At 45.2% G+C, this 21,080-nt stretch overlaps 1 protein-coding gene across 1 annotated transcript in view; it reads right to left on the reverse strand.

Annotated features, from left to right (window-relative positions):
- Nucleotides 1-21,080, reverse strand: part of BBS1 (Bardet-Biedl syndrome 1) — a 591,426-nt gene that overhangs the window by 161,999 nt on the left and 408,347 nt on the right. Inside the window, exon 15 of the mRNA XM_086938512.1 lies at nucleotides 947-1,081. Within this exon, the coding sequence (XP_086794638.1) occupies nucleotides 947-1,081 (135 nt within the window). The remainder of the gene's footprint in view (nucleotides 1-946; nucleotides 1,082-21,080) is intronic.

The following is a 21,080-nucleotide window of genomic DNA, read 5'->3' on the forward strand; positions in this document are numbered from 1 at the left end:
GACCTCCAACTTGAACATTACTAGGCAGGCCATTAAAATAGCTGTGCACACCCAAAGGCACACTCTTCGAATCCCAATTCATGTATTCTTTATTTAATTTCTTCCGTACGGAGTAGGTACGGTTAAAAACACGGGTCACTGGGAACAAGGTATCTGTGCCTGTGGAGATTACTAGCTGAAAGTAAGTAAGGCGAATATTTAATAATATGTTCACGGATTAATTTATTTTTGAACTAAAGTATACAATCGGTACTAGTCTTGACACCGGGATGGCACTATGATCCAAGATTGATTCAGCACTACCCACCAGCATGGTAGAGCTACTCCAAAGTTTCAGGATACAATCTGGCATCTGGGGATAGTAAAGAGGTGACAAATCTGAGGGTAGAATTTGCCATCAGAATACACCATTTTCATTAGCTCATTTGGGTGAACTGCCACTCTCCACCAATTCCTTTGGAAGGGACGGATTTGCTAACTTCTTTTGCTTGATGTGTGAAATCTGGCTAGGGAACTACTGTGGAGGCATGAGGTCGTTTGTCGCTACCAGCTGTGGGTCTGTGTGCATAAAGTAAGCTTGCACAACTATTGTTATCCATGTTTGCTCGGTTTGAGGGATGCGCTCCTGCTGTCTGATTTGTACATACATTTGTCTGTGTTTGCAGGAAAACTGCAGTGTGGATGCCCACGCTATACCCGTTCTCTGTGGACAGAAAGCTTGAACTTAAGCTGTTCATGATGTATCTATTTCATATGTTAAAAGAGACCTGAGTCATGACTTGAAAACTTATTGGAAGTGGGTAGGCGTGGTGGACAAAAGGTATGATATCTTAAGATGGTTTTGGGTGCCATTCAAGATACATGACCTGCTTTGCTGCAGAAACATTTTGCCACTTAACTATGATCCAAAAGCTGTGACATAGTTGCTCTGCAGACAGAGTCCTACCTTAATAAAGGCGCGTTTCATGGCATACAGCCTTTCGTCGTACAGGAAACTGATTAGCAGATTAATGGAGGGTCGATTGGCTGACGTGTTCTGAATGTGAAGGGTCAGCTTGAAGGTCGGGCCAATTCCTTGTACCTATGAATAAGATGAATAGTGACTTCAGCTTTAGTGTTGTTGGTCAGTTTCAAACAAATCTCTGCCAAAAGGACAATACATCAATACGCTCTTTTTGTTTCATTTACTTAACTTGTTTAAAGTGCTGGCAGAAAGAAAATAAAAGATTTACTTGGTTCAGGACTAACAACCGCTTTCACATTTTTTACAAATCATGTAAATTGTAATCCGAGACTTAGAATACAGATTAAATTCTGACAAGTGTTTTTCAGTGATTCTGATCGCTATCAGAAAAACATAAACCCTTAAGAGAAACTTGAACGTCAAAGCAAATCACTTTTACAGAATCATTGATATACACGACTGAGCAATGCTTCTTAACACAAATATAAGTATTTGTGTATATTACACAGTGGCAATACAACTCTTCAATTATGATTGAGCCCCACTTTTTTATTGAAAAAACATTTTTGATTTGCATTCAACGCTGCCCCCATTAATGGATCTGCACCAAAATTGGCAACCAGTTAACATACTTTACTAAGGTACGGCATGCCAAACTTTCTGCAGTTCCATGCAGGGTAGAAATAATAAGAACAGGGTCAAAGAGATGTATTTTCCCATTTTACCTTCCATAGGAAATTTTGGTCACACTAACAATCAAAACAATTGAACGAATTTATACAAATCAGAAATTTTGCTTTGGTTGGTGTGGCGTAAATCTTTTAAGTAGGTTTTGAGAAATTAGCATTTGAAAAAGGTATGGGGTGGGCTTGAATGGCTTAACACTTGTAGAACTTGACTGCAAAAAAAACGATTTTGTGTAGCTCCATAAGGGGTGGACAGTTCAAAAGGGGGCGCAAACAAGTATTTATTTGCTAATAAATTTGCCATTGTGTGAAGAATCTCTGCAAAATTCAGCACACTCTTGATATGACTAGTTTTCTGGTGGTATATCAGATGTTGAGCCACTTTATCAAGGTAGAATATCACTTTTATTCACTAGTAACTTTGGTGCCGTTTCATAAAATAGACATCAAATGTGCCAGCTGGCAAATTAAAAGTACTGAGCTAAACTAGGCAGGCCATGCGATCAACCGCTACTGTGCATGGTCAACCCGGGTTGGGTGTCAGCCCTGGCAAATGTCTTGCACAGCTCAAAATGGTTACATGACAGGTCAAAGCTGTACATCATAAAAAGCATGAAATGTACCGAAAAACAAACACAGTTATAGGGAAGTTATAGTAATAGGGCATGAAATCTGGTGTGAAATGTGTGTTGCACTTCATAACTGGCGTATTTCAGGGCTTTTTCAGTTGTATTTGTTGAACCATAACTGAACTTTAACTGTTGTCATCTCAGTGTGTCTGTACGTATGTGTGCATGGACATGCATGTATATATATATATATATATATATATATATATATATATATATATATTCACTGAAAAAACCATAGGTTATAGACCATATATAGTTAGGAATTAACATTTACAAAACCTTAAAAATTCACTGAAAAAACCATAGGTTATAGACCATATATAGTTAGGGATTAGCATTTACTAAACCTTATTTTACTCGCACAAAACCATTGAAATTCGCATATATAGTTAGTTCCACTAACTATATATCGCGCACCCGCAATCCACTGCTAATGATTTCACATATTACATCATTCATGACATGGTCAGTGACATCACTGATGACATCACTGATGACATCATCCAGTGACTGTATGTTTCTCTAAAGTTAAAATATGTCTTATATATTTAAGAGTGAGTGGATGTATAAGTGTCTGGATGAAGGATTTAGTAGGTGCATGACTGACTGTATGAGAGAGTGATTAAATGTGTCTCACTGAGTGCATGGGTTAATGACTAAACTGTCTTAATTTGTGTATCATTATATCTGTTGTTCTGTAAACTGCTGCATGTGTTGATCAGTAGCTATATGAGTAACTATATGGGTTATTGATTGGTTGTCCAAGTATTTGTATGGGAGAGTGAGTGTGTGTGTGTGGGTGGCTGGGAGGTGTGTGACTCTGTGCATAGATGTGTGAGCAGTTGATTCACTAGATGTATGACTTCAAAAGTGCATGTGGAAACAGCTGTATGGGCGGTTGACTGTGTGCATGAGTGTATTGGTGAGTGAATGGATATCTCAGTGCTACATGTCAAAGTAAGTACATATGTAAAACACAGTACATGTGAGAGTTGACATATATAAATAACTGTGCATAAGAGCCAGTGAATGTGTGAGTGGCTGTATGGATCATTGTGAACTTCAATCAAGGATTTTATAAAAGAGTAAATATGTGTTAGTATATGTTGTAATAAGTAAGGTGTGTATAACTGTATAGTTGAGGAAATGGAGGTGTGATTGATACTTTGCATGACTGACTAGGTGTGTGAGTAACTCCATGGATGAGTGACAGTCTGTGAGTGTCTGTTTACACTGAGTGTATGTAAGGTTATATTAGAGTCTGAAGAGGTTCAACGTATTATCACATGAATGATATCATCAGTGATGTAATCAGTAATGTCTAATGAGATGTCATCAGTGATGTCATCAGTGATGTCATTTGAGATGTCATCAGTGATGTCATCAGTGATGTCACTGACCATGTCATGAATGATGTAATATGTGACATGATCAGCAGTGGATTGCGGGTGCGCGATATATAGTTAGTGCAACTAACTATATATGCGAATTTCAATGGTTTTGTGTGAGTAAAATAAGGTTTTGTAAATGCTAATTCCTAACTATATATGGTCTATAACCTATGGTTTTTTCAGTGAATTTCAATGGTTTTTTAACAGCAAATATCAAAAGCTGTAAAGTGTATTCTTATTTTAAAGGAAAAATATATTTTATATGTATTTAATATAATTTTTTTATGTATATAAATTTTTTGAGGGAACGAATTTATCAACTATCATGCTGAAGAAGAGTGTGGGGAAAAAAAAACAAAGAGGAGGACTAAGAGGAAAGAACAATCAGTTCAAAAATACAATTGCTTTAAAGCATGAAGTGCTTTACTATTTCCCTTGGTTTTCCCCTTGTTACGCTTTCCGGAACGCTACCCGTTTTTTTTTTTACATATATGGGCCTCCTCAGCCACCCTCAGAAAACCTAGGGGGTCAGGATATGTCTCCCGTGCACCCTTATACCCATTCCCAACATTGTTTATCCTCCATCTTGTGACTAAATTCGTCCGAAACACAAGATGGCGGACTCCCGTTACGCTACCGGTGAGCTACCCGGTTCGCGTACCGGGTAGCGCTTCCACCGCCGGGCCCTTTAATAGCCCCCACATCAATCCTAGTGGGTCAGGAGGGGTCTACCTTGCCCCCTTTCATTCATTTCCCCCTTCGTTTATTTCCACCTCTTGTCTCTCGATCCTACCGAGAGACAAGATGGCGGCCGCTCCGGACTGTTTAGAATGTTGACAGTCACCGGAGAGCCAATCCGCTTCTCCTCGCGAAGTTCCGTTACGCGTCTGGCATGCGAACCGGGGCGCTAACCGGGACGCTGTCACAGATATATATATTTTTTTTTACGTTAATTTCTCAAAATCCACTGGAGCACATATCTTGAGACCTAGCAAAGGCACATCGGGCAAACAGTCTCTACAATTTTGCCAAGTTTCATAGAAACCCATTCAGCCGTTCGAGCTAAAAGTGAGTCCAACCGCCCTATGGAAAACTCAATGTTAAAAACACGTTTTGGGACCCCCCTTTTTTCTCGGCCCCCGCTTGACGAAACCCCCCCAACCTTTCAGGGGACGCTCAGAAACAACACGTGCCATTTTCCTGAAAATTTCAGCCAATTCCGTCCATCAACGCCAAAGTTATTCAACATAGAATTTTCAGAAATCCCTATTCAAAAAATCCTAACTATATATACCTACTGGCGACCGCCAGTAGGTAATATATATATATAACATTTCTTTGGCGAAATGAAACCCCTCATTTTGTTCCTTTTCAAATTAAATGTATTAAGTGTTACCACTTTATTCCAATCAAGATGACTTCAGGTGTGCCATACTTTTGTCATAAGTAAGACTGTTAGCGTTCTAGTTGTTCTTTAGAACACTCTGGGACATTCTGTCATTGGGCTATAGTTGGGCTACATCTGGCTGATATTTGGGCTACATTTGGGCTCTTTTGTCTCTGGTGGCCATCTTGGGAGACTGCATATCAGAATTTTGTTAAATGAAATATAAGAGGATTTGAGAAGTCACTCAAAATGTGCCCTAATTTTTCTTTCTTCAGCACTAATCATAATTTCTATGGCAAAATGAACCCCCTCATTTTGTTCCTTTGCAAATTAAATGTTTTAAGTGTTAACACTTTATTCCAATCAAGATGACTTCAGGTGTGCCATACTTTTGTCATAAGTAAGACTGTTAGCGCTCTAGTTGTTCTTTAGAACACTCTGGGACATTCTGTCACTGGGCTATAGTTGGGCTACATCTGGCTGATATTTGGGCTACATTTGTTTTTTTTTGTCTCTGGTGGCCATCTTTGGGCTACATTGGGCTACATTTGGGCTCTAACATATATATAGCCCAATGTAGCCCAATATATATTTTTCAAAGTTAATTTTCGTAAAAACCACTGGAGCATATATCTTGAGACATAGCAAAGGCACATCGGGCTACCAGTCCCTACAATTTTGCCAAGTTTTGTGGAAATCCATTCAGCTGTTCGAGCTAAAAGTGAGTCCAACCGCCCTATGGAAAACTCAATGTTAAAAACACGTTTTGGGACCCCCCTTTTTTCTCGGCCTACGCTTGACGAAACCCCCCCAAACTTTCAGGGGACGCTCAGAAACAAAATGTGCCATTTTCCTGAAAATTTCAGCCAATTCCGTCCATCAACGCCAAAGTTATTCAACATAGAATTTTCAGAAATCCCTATTCAAAAAAATCGTAACTATATATACCTACTGGCGACCGCCAGTAGGTAATATATATATATATATATATATATATATATACATATATATATGTGTGTGTGTGTGTGTGTGTGTGTGTGTATATATTACCTACTGGCATTTGCCAGTAGGTAGTTATAGTTAGGACCTATTATCCATAGGAAATCCACAACATTCTATTTAGAATAACTTCTAGCGCCGGTTAACGAATCTGCACAAAATTTTCCAATCTTTTGGCCAGCTCCGGTCCACTCCTCTACTGAAAGTTGCACGATGATTCATCATGCGGGAGCCGAGAAAAAAGGGGGTCTCAAAACGCGTTTTCCCCATGCAATTTCCCATAGGATCTTTAGCCGCACCTACATCCTGAACTGCTGAACAGGATTACACCAAATTTGGCAAAGAGGTAGTTCTTGGTTCAGACTCATGCCTTTTGCTTATTTGGTGTAAATCCGTTCAATAGTTCCTGAGAAAATAACAGTTAAAGTCATTTAATATTCTATGGGTGCGGTGGATCCGCGTAACTATTGAAGGACTGGGCTATTCTAAGGCCCAGCGGTGCCAGGGAACAACACCTGAAACCTTCGTGGGTTACCTGTTCCGGCGTACAAATCACAGAGACACGGGACACTTCCTTCGGCGTCAAAGATCAGCGTTTATTTACTGCAGGGATACAGAGATCGCAAGAAGTACACGAAGTGTAGGTTCTGAGAGACTGCTTCGAATTGCAAAAGTGGGTCGCTCCTTTTATACACATTTTCGTCATTGCACAACATGGCGAACAAAAGGTTACAACTGAGTTCCCGCAGTAAACTTCAAAAGGGTTGCTTTCATGTTTCAGAAGCCCGGAACATAATTACAGTAACATCGCCGGTTCCCAACTGTAAAAGAACGTTATCCCACCATTAGGCACATTCCGTTCAGGCTGTAAACGAGATAAGAGAAGAGACAGAAACAGGTGCAAGGAAGACAAAGACAGACAACAGATTGAAAAAGAGTGTAGGGGGCAATATCGGAAGCATGATTGCAGGATCAAAGGATTTGTGCCTAATGTATGCACGGCTGAAACAATAAACCGGCACGGCAAGATGAGCCTCGAGCGGAGCCATCTGCCTTTGCTGTGTCATCCCCCTCGTCATAAAGACACCCTCAAAGGAACATGTGTCTTCCGCAAGAGCTTGGGAATCCCAGGGTCACGAAGCGGACAGTGTCCATTCGCTGACTACTTGAGGGCAAGAATCAAAATGGATGCCGTATCTAAAATGGAACCCGTGGGTTCAGATGGAGAAACCCACGAATAAGACGAACGGTGCAAAGTAGTGTAGCGAAAACGCGTACACCCACTAAACTCGTCATTTGCGGTTCATAGATACCAACCTCGTCCATATTCGAACAAGTCAAAAACGTCATTACGATTCTCACAGAACCTCAGACGCTCCTTTTGCCCTCATGTAGGCAAGCACTAGTCGATATCAGAATCGATCTCGATATTCATCAGATCGTTCAGATGTTGCTGCAACATTATTCTATCCATCAATGCTTCTTTGGTAACAGATGGCCGTCTTATACACGTTGTAGCACAGAGGCCACATAAGGCAGGACCACACTGCACGCAAAGACAACACGTGAACAGAAATGCCACAACAACCCCTACGATCATCAGAATCTTCCAACCCCAAGTCGACATCAGGCCCCAAAACCATCCCAGTAGCGTCCAATCACCTACGTCCACGTGTATGGACTCGGAGATCTTATGCAACTTCGAGATGGCTTGATATACAGTTGGAGCGTTATCAGGAATGAAAATACAGCAACTCGAATGGATCACCTTGCACACACCACCTCTATCTGCAAGAACAACGTCTAGAACCATATGGTTCTGCAACGTCATAAGCCTATCCGCCTGAAGCTCTGCTGTCAGATTACCAAGTTATTTCGAAGAACAGGGGTCCTAAGGAATCAAGATATAACAAAAGATTGCAATATAGACCACAATGAGTACTATATTTTGAAACACGTCCAGCCGGGCGTAAGTTTATTCATAAGATAACATGAAGTTGTTGGCCCAAGAGAAGGCCAAAAATGTTTGGCAAGATAGGGTACAGTCCTGTACCTATCCCGAGCGGTTTAAGAGAAGATAAACCAGGAAGAGGGAGATAGAAAAAGGAAAACACTTTTCAGGCAAAACAAGAAGTTTTTTGAGCCAATAGGTGACTTGTAGTTAAAGTAAATACAGTTACAACAAATTCACCCTACAGTGCCAACAATTTCAAATAACCATATTAAATAATATGCTGCACTGCTTATTGCGTCGACGTTTCGATCCCTAAGGGCTCATAGTACAATGGGATCATCATCAGGACTATTTTTACAGTTATTGCCTGCAATACATAAAGCCATATGGTGTGGACTTTGAAAGCCTGGAGATATAAGCCTGTAATGGGCCGTGGTGACGAGGTTCTCTCTGATGGATCCTCGTGGTTGCTAGCTACATGTGTTGTAGCAGGGCGTCAAGGGGTTTGGCGATCTCCGTGTTGGATTCAGACCGTCTTTGTGCTTGCTTCCCGATTGAAAGCAACGGCGGGTTGGGAGGAGCTCGATTGGCTTCCGTCCCCTTCTTGGTAACAGCGCAGGTCCGCTGTGTGTAGACCCTCTAGGGTCAGGCTTGTGGGGATGGCTGAGATTCGAACACCGTCCAGTGGCTTGCTTCCAAAATGAAAGCAGCGGCGGGTTGGGCGAAGCTCGATCTGCTTCTGCCCCCTTCTCAGTTGCAGCGCGGGTCCGCTGTGCTTGATATACAGTTGGAGCGTTATCAGGAATGAAAATACAGCAACTCGAATGGATCACCTTGCACACACCACCTCTATCTGCAAGAACAACGTCTAGAACCATATGGTTCTGCAACGTCATAAGCCTATCCGCCTGAAGCTCTGCTGTCAGATTACCAAGAGCACTTGCAGCTATGTTAGCAGTTGATTCTACCACACGAGTCAACTGTCTCAGGTTCCTACTATTAACCATAGGTCCCCAAAACGGCAGGAACCCCTTAAAGAAGTCTCCTGCTTCTTGACCAGCAGTGTCCTCTTTGCTAATAACGCCTCTCACTACTCTAGCCTTGTGATAGTCCGAGGCAACTGTGAAAGTCGGTGGCAAAAGATTCGCAATATAACAGGTGCCCGAGAAGTCACGGGGCAACCACGTATATGCGTGATCATAACATACAAAGTAGGTACCCTTGGCAGTCAGGAAAACAGGGGAAGAGAGCATTGGTAAAACATACGTTTCAGTACAAGCACTCTTCCCAAGCTGAGCTCTCGGATTTCGACCAAGACCTTGCAAGCAGAAAATACCGAGGTGGGGTACGATCCAGATCGGAGACGAGCTCTTAAGCTGTCTATCACCCACTGACATGCTATACTCAGCCTCACTCAGATCCTTATATGCTCGCACCTCTTCCTCCGGAATAAGCGATGCATCAAAAATATCTCTATCTAAGTCAGCAATCGCTATTGCCAAAGTCTTGTGGTACGGGCCGGGACCAAGGTCTGCAGAGCGTGGCTCTCGATGGGGGTAGGAATCTAGTGCACTACGGAACATAGTTTGGAATGCCCGAGCTGACCCCTGGGAGCTGTAAGGAAGAACCAAATACGGAATACCCTTATCCATGGTATGTGGCATTAACCCACACACCCAACAGTTAGTAGTATTCATCACCAACTGATGCTGATGTAGGAGCTGGACAAAGGAGTTGTTCATGAATTCCGCACGTCTAACCTGTTCATGTTGGGGCAGAGGATGAAAGGAATGTGGAGAAACAGTGGGAATAGAATTCAGTTCAGGAGAAGAAGAAGTAGGTGAAGTGGAAGGCAATAACGACTGTATTCCAAAATACACTCCACCCACCAGTAGTATAGAAACAGTCAGAAACAACAGGAATACCTGAAACAGAAAACATTTTGTTCGTACAACCTTATGCAATTTTGATCTTTGCGCCGACATCCTCTCTACTTCCGACAGCTTAGAGAACTCCATCCTCTAAAAACCGTCCGTAACGTTCTTGACGCACTTCGTTCTGAGTAGCGATTATCAATTCCCAGGAGTTCCCAGGAATCGACAAAAGTAACCGACCTAGTGTCAGGAACCTGCTAAACAGAAGGAAGTACCCGCACGGCCCTACGGTCAACCCGGATGAAAGGTTTTCTTAAACAAACATTCAATTTAATACAAGTCTCCTAGCTGTACAAAAAGAGGAATACACGTGAAAAAGAACTCAATAATCAATAAAAGATGCAATTGTTCATAATGTTCGCAGCAACAGTAAGGGGGTAATATGAACTCAAAAACAAAAAGGGATTTTTTATTAGTCTTTGTCACGTGAACGAAGAAAATATCGACTTCTTCCAGGTCGAGTTTGCTCTTCAAATAACTGTTCAGATTGCGAAACAGTGTTCAATCGATCAGATGACAGTTCAGACCTTGAATTCTCCAATGCTGACGATTCAACAGATGTATCTGGCTGCTCTGAATTGTTTCCTACAGGTTGAGCATCACTGAACGGCACATAACGTAGAGGGGTCTCGGTCTCCGTTGCGGCAATTCCAGTTCTGACCCAGTTATCTGCTGGCAAAGGAATTGGGACTTTCTTTGTATGAGTGGCATGCACCCAGTTCTTCCTGCCTTCCAATCGAACTGCAGTCCTTGTTGCCATCAGAACTTGAAAGGGTCCCACAAATCTTGGCTCGAGATTACGCTTTCTCCCAAAGTTGCGGGTGACTACCCAGTCACCCGGTTGGAGCCGATGTCCAGGACCCTCTGTCTGTGCCGCTAGAGCTTCAAAGACCTGTTGATGAATTAACCTCAATTTAGCAGTCAGATCATAAAGATAATCAATCAACATTGGATATTCGAGACTATCAAATGCCTTAGGCCTCGGAACTCCCCAAATGTTCGCAGGACGGCCGAACACAATCTCATATGGGCTAAGCCCTACTCGAGAGTGCACAGTCGCCCTGGTCGACAAGAGAGCTAGAGGCAGGGCATCGGGCCATGACAGACCAGTCGTCGCTTGCATCTTAGCAAGTTTCAGTTTCAGAGTGCCATTGTACCCTTCCACTAAACCTGCTGACTGGGGATGATTGGCGCTATGGAATTTCTGCCGTATTCCAAGGCCCTTACACACACTCTTCATCACACTCCCCACAAACTCACTTCCGTTATCCAACCATACGATCCGTGGCATTCCATACCGAGGAAAGTATTCCTTCAGTAGGACTTTCGCTGTGGACAGGGCAGTATTATCTTTAAGAGGATAGGCCTCAATCCATCTGGAGAACGCGCAAACCACAACCAAAACATATTTCAGGTTATTGCATCTCTCCATATGGATGAAATCCAATTGGATAACTTCAAAGGGACATGTAGGAGGAGCAAAATGACCAGGTGGAGTGGGGGTGCCCTTGCCAGGACTATACATCAAGCATACCATACAATTCTTAACCACCCTCTCAGCACACTTAGCATTACCATCATTCTTCCATACAGGAGACAACAACTTACATATACCTTTCGCGCTAATATGTGACAAGTCGTGAGCCATAGTCACAACGGCTAGCACATATGCATCCGGTAACATCCACCTCTGACATTCTGACAAATCAACCCAACATCCATGCGCGTCTAACTTTCCCGTGCTTTCTTTCCACTTAGTCTTTTCAATCTCGGTAGCCTCATTCTGAATCGCTTTCACGCTCTCACCAGTGTCCTCACACATACCAGTCTCCGTCGGCCACCTCACTGAACTCGTAACGTACATTCGGGTTGCAAGATTCTTAGCTGTTTCTTTAGCAATCTCATCCGCAAACGCATTACCCCGACCAACATCATCCGTAACCTTTTGGTGCGCGCTGCATTTAATGATTGCCACCTGCTTAGGCAATGTAAGTGCGTCCAAAAGATCGTTCACGAGCTGTCCGTGTTGGATCTTCGTGCCATGCGATGTCATAAATCCTCTTTCTCTCCACAATCGACCAAAGCTATGTGCAACGCCAAATGCATACTGGCTATCGGTAAACACATTCACTCGCTTCCCTTTAGACAAAACACACGCTCTTGTTAACGCAATCAATTCTGCCGCTTGCGCTGAATTCTGACTCAATCTCGCAGTCTCCACAACCGTACTCAACGTCACCACAGCATACGCAGTCGTCACATCACCATTCGGCAACTTGAAACATGAACCATCAACATACAAAGTACCATCAGGATCTGCCAATGGAGTGTTTTTTAGGTCAACACGACCCTTCGTTTCTTCTTTAGTTCTTAGATAACAATCATGTGGTGGTACATCATCTGATTCCATATTAGTCGGCAACAATGTCGGCGGATTCAGCACATTACAACGCTTTATTTGTATATGACTTGCCAAAAGTGTCAACTCGTAACCAGACAACCTTGCGCTCGTCAAATGTTGAGTTTTCGTTCGATTCAAGAGAGTGTCAACTGCATGCGGAACCATCACCGTAAGCATATTATCCATGACCAGGCCTGCAGATTGCCGGATGGACACCGCAGCTGCCGCTGTCGCTCTTAAACAACTCAGCAATGCTCTAGCTACTGGGTCCAAGGTCGAGGAAAAATATGCACATGGACGCTGCTTACCGCCAAATTGTTGCATCAAGACACTTAACGCACAACCCTCTCTCTCGTGAACGTATAGTGTAAACGGCTTACTGTAGTCAGGAGTACCTAACACAGGAGCCGAACACAACGCATCACGCAATTCAGAAAAACTTTTCTGACACTCTTCAGTCCATGGCAAAGGAGTCGGAACATCCTTGCACGTGAGAGCTAACAATGGCTTCGCTAGCAATGAAAAATTTGGAATCCATTGCCTGCAGTATGACGTGATACCTAGAAAGGCACGCACATCTCTCTGAGTTGTTGGCACAGTCATTCGAGCAATCGCTGCAATTCTTTCTGGGGTCAACCTTCTTCCCTCCTTTGACAATAAGTGACCTAAATAGGTTACTTCTTGACAACAATATTGTAGCTTAGAAGGTGACACCTTGTGATGTAAGTCACATAGATGCTGTAACAGCGATACTGTAGCAGTTTTGCAAATCTGCTTAGTGTCAGCAGCCACTAACAAATCATCGACGTACTGAATCAAGGCCGCACCAGCTGGTAACACAAATGCGTCAAGTTGACTCTTAAGAGCTTGGCTGTAGATCGATGGACTCTCACAGTAGCCCTGAGGAGCGCGTTTAAACCTGAAGCTGCGACCACCTAATGAGAAGCCGAATAGATCTCTGCTTTCCTCAGCAATCGGAATGCTAAAGAAAGCATTCTTCAGATCGATTACCGAGAACCAAGAGGCAGAGGCTGGAATCAGAGTCAGTAAAGCTGTAATGTCAGGCACCACAGGAAATTGTGGAATCACAATTTTATTTACCTCTCTCAAATCAATGACAAAACGGTACACAGGAGGCTTGGATGGATCAGTGCGTTTCAAAATAGGTAACACAGGACTATTACACACATTTCCCCGAGTTTCCTCAATAACATCCTTCTTGATCAAGTCATAGATGATCGCTAATAGCGCTCGTTCACCATCAAGAGAGATACGATACTGGGGGATACGTGGTAATCGCGCATTCGATTTCAATTGGACAACATAAGGTGATATGTCCAACAGGCCCACATCATTGGGACTTGTTGCCCACAAAGACTCAGGAAGAGAACTCAATTCCGGTGGGAGCTTATCAGTTGACAAGTACATAGGAGAGATCACTCTCTGACCCAATGTAAGCTCCACTCCCGCAGGAGAACAATACAGAGTCGCATATAACCGCTTCAACAAATCCAGGCCCAAAAGATTCTCACCACAACCAGTAGTTAAAATCAAAGGAGCTTCTAGCTCACGCGGCCCAATTGTAAGGGGCAAAGGGCTAGAAACTGGATTGCTAACCGGGGCGCCAGAGAATCCAACGGAAACATTCGTTAAGCCAGACAAAGGTGCGCCAGGGAGTTTCGAATGCATGATGGAACTTTTCGCTGCACCAGTGTCCAACAGAAAAGGCTCAACTACGCCCGATGTGGCAACTGCGACGTAAGGCCCTCTCTGATCAACCGGAACTGATACTACTCCCTCTCTTTGTCTATGGCTGTCCTAGTAATTACCATCAGCATCAATGTCATGTTCGACGTAATAGTCGTCCACATGATACTGTGCAGATCTACCAGACGATGAATCGCGCTGATCAAAGCAATTGTTCGAGTCCGATGAAGTAGTAGAACGCTCATTCTGATTTTGAGAGATACCGCGACCTCTACCACGAGATGCCTGTTGAGGACCACTACGACCTCCTCGAGCCGAAACGCCATTATTTCGGTCACGTAAAACCGGACAGTTAAACTTCAAATGACCCTCACCCCTACAATATGCGCATTGATTATACCCCTTTTACAAAAGGGGGTGGTGATGAACAGAGTGTCTGAATTGAGCAGACCACTCTTACCCAGTCCAAAGATCAGGGCTTGATCCATCACCGTTATTTATCTCACTGCCCCATCCCAGCTCAGAATCTGGCTATATGCAAATCAGTCTGTCCCTGGCCCAGTGCATCATGGGAACAGGGCAGACTAAACTACCAAGCCAATTCTTTACCAGAAAGGAGACAAGCTACCGGGGACCGGTTTCTGGCATTTCAGCCTCTTCGGCCCGGCTTGCTTGAATCCTGATGGAGCAGTGAGAAAGGGACTCATGTCTGAGTATACCCTGCCACACCTATAGTGGCCAAAATCGATTTACAAAAGGGGGTGGTGATGAACAGAGTGTCTGAATTGAGCAGACCACTCTTACCCAGTCCAAAGATCAGGGCTTGATCCATCACCGTTATTTATCTCACTGCCCCATCCCAGCTCAGAATCTGGCTATATGCAAATCAGTCTGTCCCTGGCCCAGTGCATCATGGGAACAGGGCAGACTAAACTACCAAGCCAATTCTTTACCAGAAAGGAGACAAGCTACCGGGGACCGGTTTCTGGCATTTCAGCCTCTTCGGCCCGGCTTGCTTGAATCCTGATGGAGCAGTGAGAAAGGGACTCATGTCTGAGTATACCCTGCCACACCTATAGTGGCCAAAATCGATTTACAAAAGGGGGTGGTGATGAACAGAGTGTCTGAATTGAGCAGACCACTCTTACCCAGTCCAAAGATCAGGGCTTGATCCATCACCGTTATTTATCTCACTGCCCCATCCCAGCTCAGAATCTGGCTATATGCAAATCAGTCTGTCCCTGGCCCAGTGCATCATGGGAACAGGGCAGACTAAACTACCAAGCCAATTCTTTACCAGAAAGGAGACAAGCTACCGGGGACCGGTTTCTGGCATTTCAGCCTCTTCGGCCCGGCTTGCTTGAATCCTGATGGAGCAGTGAGAAAGGGACTCATGTCTGAGTATACCCTGCCACACCTATAGTGGCCAAAATCGATTTACAAAAGGGGGTGGTGATGAACAGAGTGTCTGAATTGAGCAGACCACTCTTACCCAGTCCAAAGATCAGGGCTTGATCCATCACCGTTATTTATCTCACTGCCCCATCCCAGCTCAGAATCTGGCTATATGCAAATCAGTCTGTCCCTGGCCCAGTGCATCATGGGAACAGGGCAGACTAAACTACCAAGCCAATTCTTTACCAGAAAGGAGACAAGCTACCGGGGACCGGTTTCTGGCATTTCAGCCTCTTCGGCCCGGCTTGCTTGAATCCTGATGGAGCAGTGAGAAAGGGACTCATGTCTGAGTATACCCTGCCACACCTATAGTGGCCAAAATCGATTTACAAAAGGGGGTGGTGATGAACAGAGTGTCTGAATTGAGCAGACCACTCTTACCCAGTCCAAAGATCAGGGCTTGATCCATCACCGTTATTTATCTCACTGCCCCATCCCAGCTCAGAATCTGGCTATATGCAAATCAGTCTGTCCCTGGCCCAGTGCATCATGGGAACAGGGCAGACTAAACTACCAAGCCAATTCTTTACCAGAAAGGAGACAAGCTACCGGGGACCGGTTTCTGGCATTTCAGCCTCTTCGGCCCGGCTTGCTTGAATCCTGATGGAGCAGTGAGAAAGGGACTCATGTCTGAGTATACCCTGCCACACCTATAGTGGCCAAAATCGATTTACAAAAGGGGGTGGTGATGAACAGAGTGTCTGAATTGAGCAGACCACTCTTACCCAGTCCAAAGATCAGGGCTTGATCCATCACCGTTATTTATCTCACTGCCCCATCCCAGCTCAGAATCTGGCTATATGCAAATCAGTCTGTCCCTGGCCCAGTGCATCATGGGAACAGGGCAGACTAAACTACCAAGCCAATTCTTTACCAGAAAGGAGACAAGCTACCGGGGACCGGTTTCTGGCATTTCAGCCTCTTCGGCCCGGCTTGCTTGAATCCTGATGGAGCAGTGAGAAAGGGACTCATGTCTGAGTATACCCTGCCACACCTATAGTGGCCAAAATCGATTTACAAAAGGGGGTGGTGATGAACAGAGTGTCTGAATTGAGCAGACCACTCTTACCCAGTCCAAAGATCAGGGCTTGATCCATCACCGTTATTTATCTCACTGCCCCATCCCAGCTCAGAATCTGGCTATATGCAAATCAGTCTGTCCCTGGCCCAGTGCATCATGGGAACAGGGCAGACTAAACTACCAAGCCAATTCTTTACCAGAAAGGAGACAAGCTACCGGGGACCGGTTTCTGGCATTTCAGCCTCTTCGGCCCGGCTTGCTTGAATCCTGATGGAGCAGTGAGAAAGGGACTCATGTCTGAGTATACCCTGCCACACCTATAGTGGCCAAAATCGATTTACAAAAGGGGGTGGTGATGAACAGAGTGTCTGAATTGAGCAGACCACTCTTACCCAGTCCAAAGATCAGGGCTTGATCCATCACCGTTATTTATCTCACTGCCCCATCCCAGCTCAGAATCTGGCTATATGCAAATCAGTCTGTCCCTGGCCCAGTGCATCATGGGAACAGGGCAGACTAAACTACCAAGCCAATTCTTTACCAGAAAGGAGACAAGCTACCGGGGACCGGTTTCTGGCATTTCAGCCTCTTCGGCCCGGCTTGCTTGAATCCTGATGGAGCAGTGAGAAAGGGACTCATGTCTGAGTATACCCTGCCACACCTATAGTGGCCAAAATCGATTTACAAAAGGGGGTGGTGATGAACAGAGTGTCTGAATTGAGCAGACCACTCTTACCCAGTCCAAAGATCAGGGCTTGATCCATCACCGTTATTTATCTCACTGCCCCATCCCAGCTCAGAATCTGGCTATATGCAAATCAGTCTGTCCCTGGCCCAGTGCATCATGGGAACAGGGCAGACTAAACTACCAAGCCAATTCTTTACCAGAAAGGAGACAAGCTACCGGGGACCGGTTTCTGGCATTTCAGCCTCTTCGGCCCGGCTTGCTTGAATCCTGATGGAGCAGTGAGAAAGGGACTCATGTCTGAGTATACCCTGCCACACCTATAGTGGCCAAAATCGATTTACAAAAGGGGGTGGTGATGAACAGAGTGTCTGAATTGAGCAGACCACTCTTACCCAGTCCAAAGATCAGGGCTTGATCCATCACCGTTATTTATCTCACTGCCCCATCCCAGCTCAGAATCTGGCTATATGCAAATCAGTCTGTCCCTGGCCCAGTGCATCATGGGAACAGGGCAGACTAAACTACCAAGCCAATTCTTTACCAGAAAGGGGACAAGCTACCGGGGACCGGTTTCTGGCATTTCAGCCTCTTCGGCCCGGCTTGCTTGAATCCTGATGGAGCAGTGAGAAAGGGACTCATGTCTGAGTATACCCTGCCACACCTATAGTGGCCAAAATCGATTTACAAAAGGTGGTGGTGATGAACAGAGTGTCTGAATTGAGCAGACCACTCTTACCCAGTCCAAAGATCAGGGCTTGATCCATCACCGTTATTTATCTCACTGCCCCATCCCAGCTCAGAATCTGGCTATATGCAAATCAGTCTGTCCCTGGCCCAGTGCATCATGGGAACAGGGCAGACTAAACTACCAAGCCAATTCTTTACCAGAAAGGAGACAAGCTACCGGGGACCGGTTTCTGGCATTTCAGCCTCTTCGGCCCGGCTTGCTTGAATCCTGATGGAGCAGTGAGAAAGGGACTCATGTCTGAGTATACCCTGCCACACCTATAGTGGCCAAAATCGATTTACAAAAGGGGGTGGTGATGAACAGAGTGTCTGAATTGAGCAGACCACTCTTACCCAGTCCAAAGATCAGGGCTTGATCCATCACCGTTATTTATCTCACTGCCCCATCCCAGCTCAGAATCTGGCTATATGCAAATCAGTCTGTCCCTGGCCCAGTGCATCATGGGAACAGGGCAGACTAAACTACCAAGCCAATTCTTTACCAGAAAGGAGACAAGCTACCGGGGACCGGTTTCTGGCATTTCAGCCTCTTCGGCCCGGCTTGCTTGAATCCTGATGGAGCAGTGAGAAAGGGACTCATGTCTGAGTATACCCTGCCACACCTATAGTGGCCAAAATCGATTTACAAAAGGGGGTGGTGATGAACAGAGTGTCTGAATTGAGCAGACCACTCTTACCCAGTCCAAAGATCAGGGCTTGATCCATCACCGTTATTTATCTCACTGCCCCATCCCAGCTCAGAATCTGGCTATATGCAAATCAGTCTGTCCCTGGCCCAGTGCATCATGGGAACAGGGCAGACTAAACTACCAAGCCAATTCTTTACCAGAAAGGAGACAAGCTACCGGGGACCGGTTTCTGGCATTTCAGCCTCTTCGGCCCGGCTTGCTTGAATCCTGATGGAGCAGTGAGAAAGGGACTCATGTCTGAGTATACCCTGCCACACCTATAGTGGCCAAAATCGATTTACAAAAGGGGGTGGTGATGAACAGAGTGTCTGAATTGAGCAGACCACTCTTACCCAGTCCAAAGATCAGGGCTTGATCCATCACCGTTATTTATCTCACTGCCCCATCCCAGCTCAGAATCTGGCTATATGCAAATCAGTCTGTCCCTGGCCCAGTGCATCATGGGAACAGGGCAGACTAAACTACCAAGCCAATTCTTTACCAGAAAGGAGACAAGCTACCGGGGACCGGTTTCTGGCATTTCAGCCTCTTCGGCCCGGCTTGCTTGAATCCTGATGGAGCAGTGAGAAAGGGACTCATGTCTGAGTATACCCTGCCACACCTATAGTGGCCAAAATCGATTTACAAAAGGGGGTGGTGATGAACAGAGTGTCTGAATTGAGCAGACCACTCTTACCCAGTCCAAAGATCAGGGCTTGATCCATCACCGTTATTTATCTCACTGCCCCATCCCAGCTCAGAATCTGGCTATATGCAAATCAGTCTGTCCCTGGCCCAGTGCATCATGGGAACAGGGCAGACTAAACTACCAAGCCAATTCTTTACCAGAAAGGAGACAAGCTACCGGGGACCGGTTTCTGGCATTTCAGCCTCTTCGGCCCGGCTTGCTTGAATCCTGATGGAGCAGTGAGAAAGGGACTCATGTCTGAGTATACCCTGCCACACCTATAGTGGCCAAAATCGATTTACAAAAGGGGGTGGTGATGAACAGAGTGTCTGAATTGAGCAGACCACTCTTACCCAGTCCAAAGATCAGGGCTTGATCCATCACCGTTATTTATCTCACTGCCCCATCCCAGCTCAGAATCTGGCTATATGCAAATCAGTCTGTCCCTGGCCCAGTGCATCATGGGAACAGGGCAGACTAAACTACCAAGCCAATTCTTTACCAGAAAGGAGACAAGCTACCGGGGACCGGTTTCTGGCATTTCAGCCTCTTCGGCCCGGCTTGCTTGAATCCTGATGGAGCAGTGAGAAAGGGACTCATGTCTGAGTATACCCTGCCACACCTATAGTGGCCAAAATCGATTTACAAAAGGGGGTGGTGATGAACAGAGTGTCTGAATTGAGCAGACCACTCTTACCCAGTCCAAAGATCAGGGCTTGATCCATCACCGTTATTTATCTCACTGCCCCATCCCAGCTCAGAATCTGGCTATATGCAAATCAGTCTGTCCCTGGCCCAGTGCATCATGGGAACAGGGCAGACTAAACTACCAAGCCAATTCTTTACCAGAAAGGAGACAAGCTACCGGGGACCGGTTTCTGGCATTTCAGCCTCTTCGGCCCGGCTTGCTTGAATCCTGATGGAGCAGTGAGAAAGGGACTCATGTCTGAGTATACCCTGCCACACCTATAGTGGCCAAAATCGATTTACAAAAGGGGGTGGTGATGAACAGAGTGTCTGAATTGAGCAGACCACTCTTACCCAGTCCAAAGATCAGGGCTTGATCCATCACCGTTATTTATCTCACTGCCCCATCCCAGCTCAGAATCTGGCTATATGCAAATCAGTCTGTCCCTGGCCCAGTGCATCATGGGAACAGGGCAGACTAAACTACCAAGCCAATTCTTTACCAGAAAGGAGACAAGCTACCGGGGACCGGTTTCTGGCATTTCAGCCTCTTCGGCCCGGCTTGCTTGAATCCTGATGGAGCAGTGAGAAAGGGACTCATGTCTGAGTATACCCTGCCACACCTATAGTGGCCAAAATCGATTTACAAAAGGGGGTGGTGATGAACAGAGTGTCTGAATTGAGCAGACCACTCTTACCCAGTCCAAAGATCAGGGCTTGATCCATCACCGTTATTTATCTCACTGCCCCATCCCAGCTCAGAATCTGGCTATATGCAAATCAGTCTGTCCCTGGCCCAGTGCATCATGGGAACAGGGCAGACTAAACTACCAAGCCAATTCTTTACCAGAAAGGAGACAAGCTACCGGGGACCGGTTTCTGGCATTTCAGCCTCTTCGGCCCGGCTTGCTTGAATCCTGATGGAGCAGTGAGAAAGGGACTCATGTCTGAGTATACCCTGCCACACCTATAGTGGCCAAAATCGATTTACAAAAGGGGGTGGTGATGAACAGAGTGTCTGAATTGAGCAGACCACTCTTACCCAGTCCAAAGATCAGGGCTTGATCCATC

This window comes from Lissotriton vulgaris, chromosome 9 (genome assembly GCF_964263255.1).
Source record: "Lissotriton vulgaris chromosome 9, aLisVul1.2, whole genome shotgun sequence".
Classification (NCBI taxonomy): Eukaryota; Metazoa; Chordata; class Amphibia; order Caudata; family Salamandridae; genus Lissotriton; species Lissotriton vulgaris.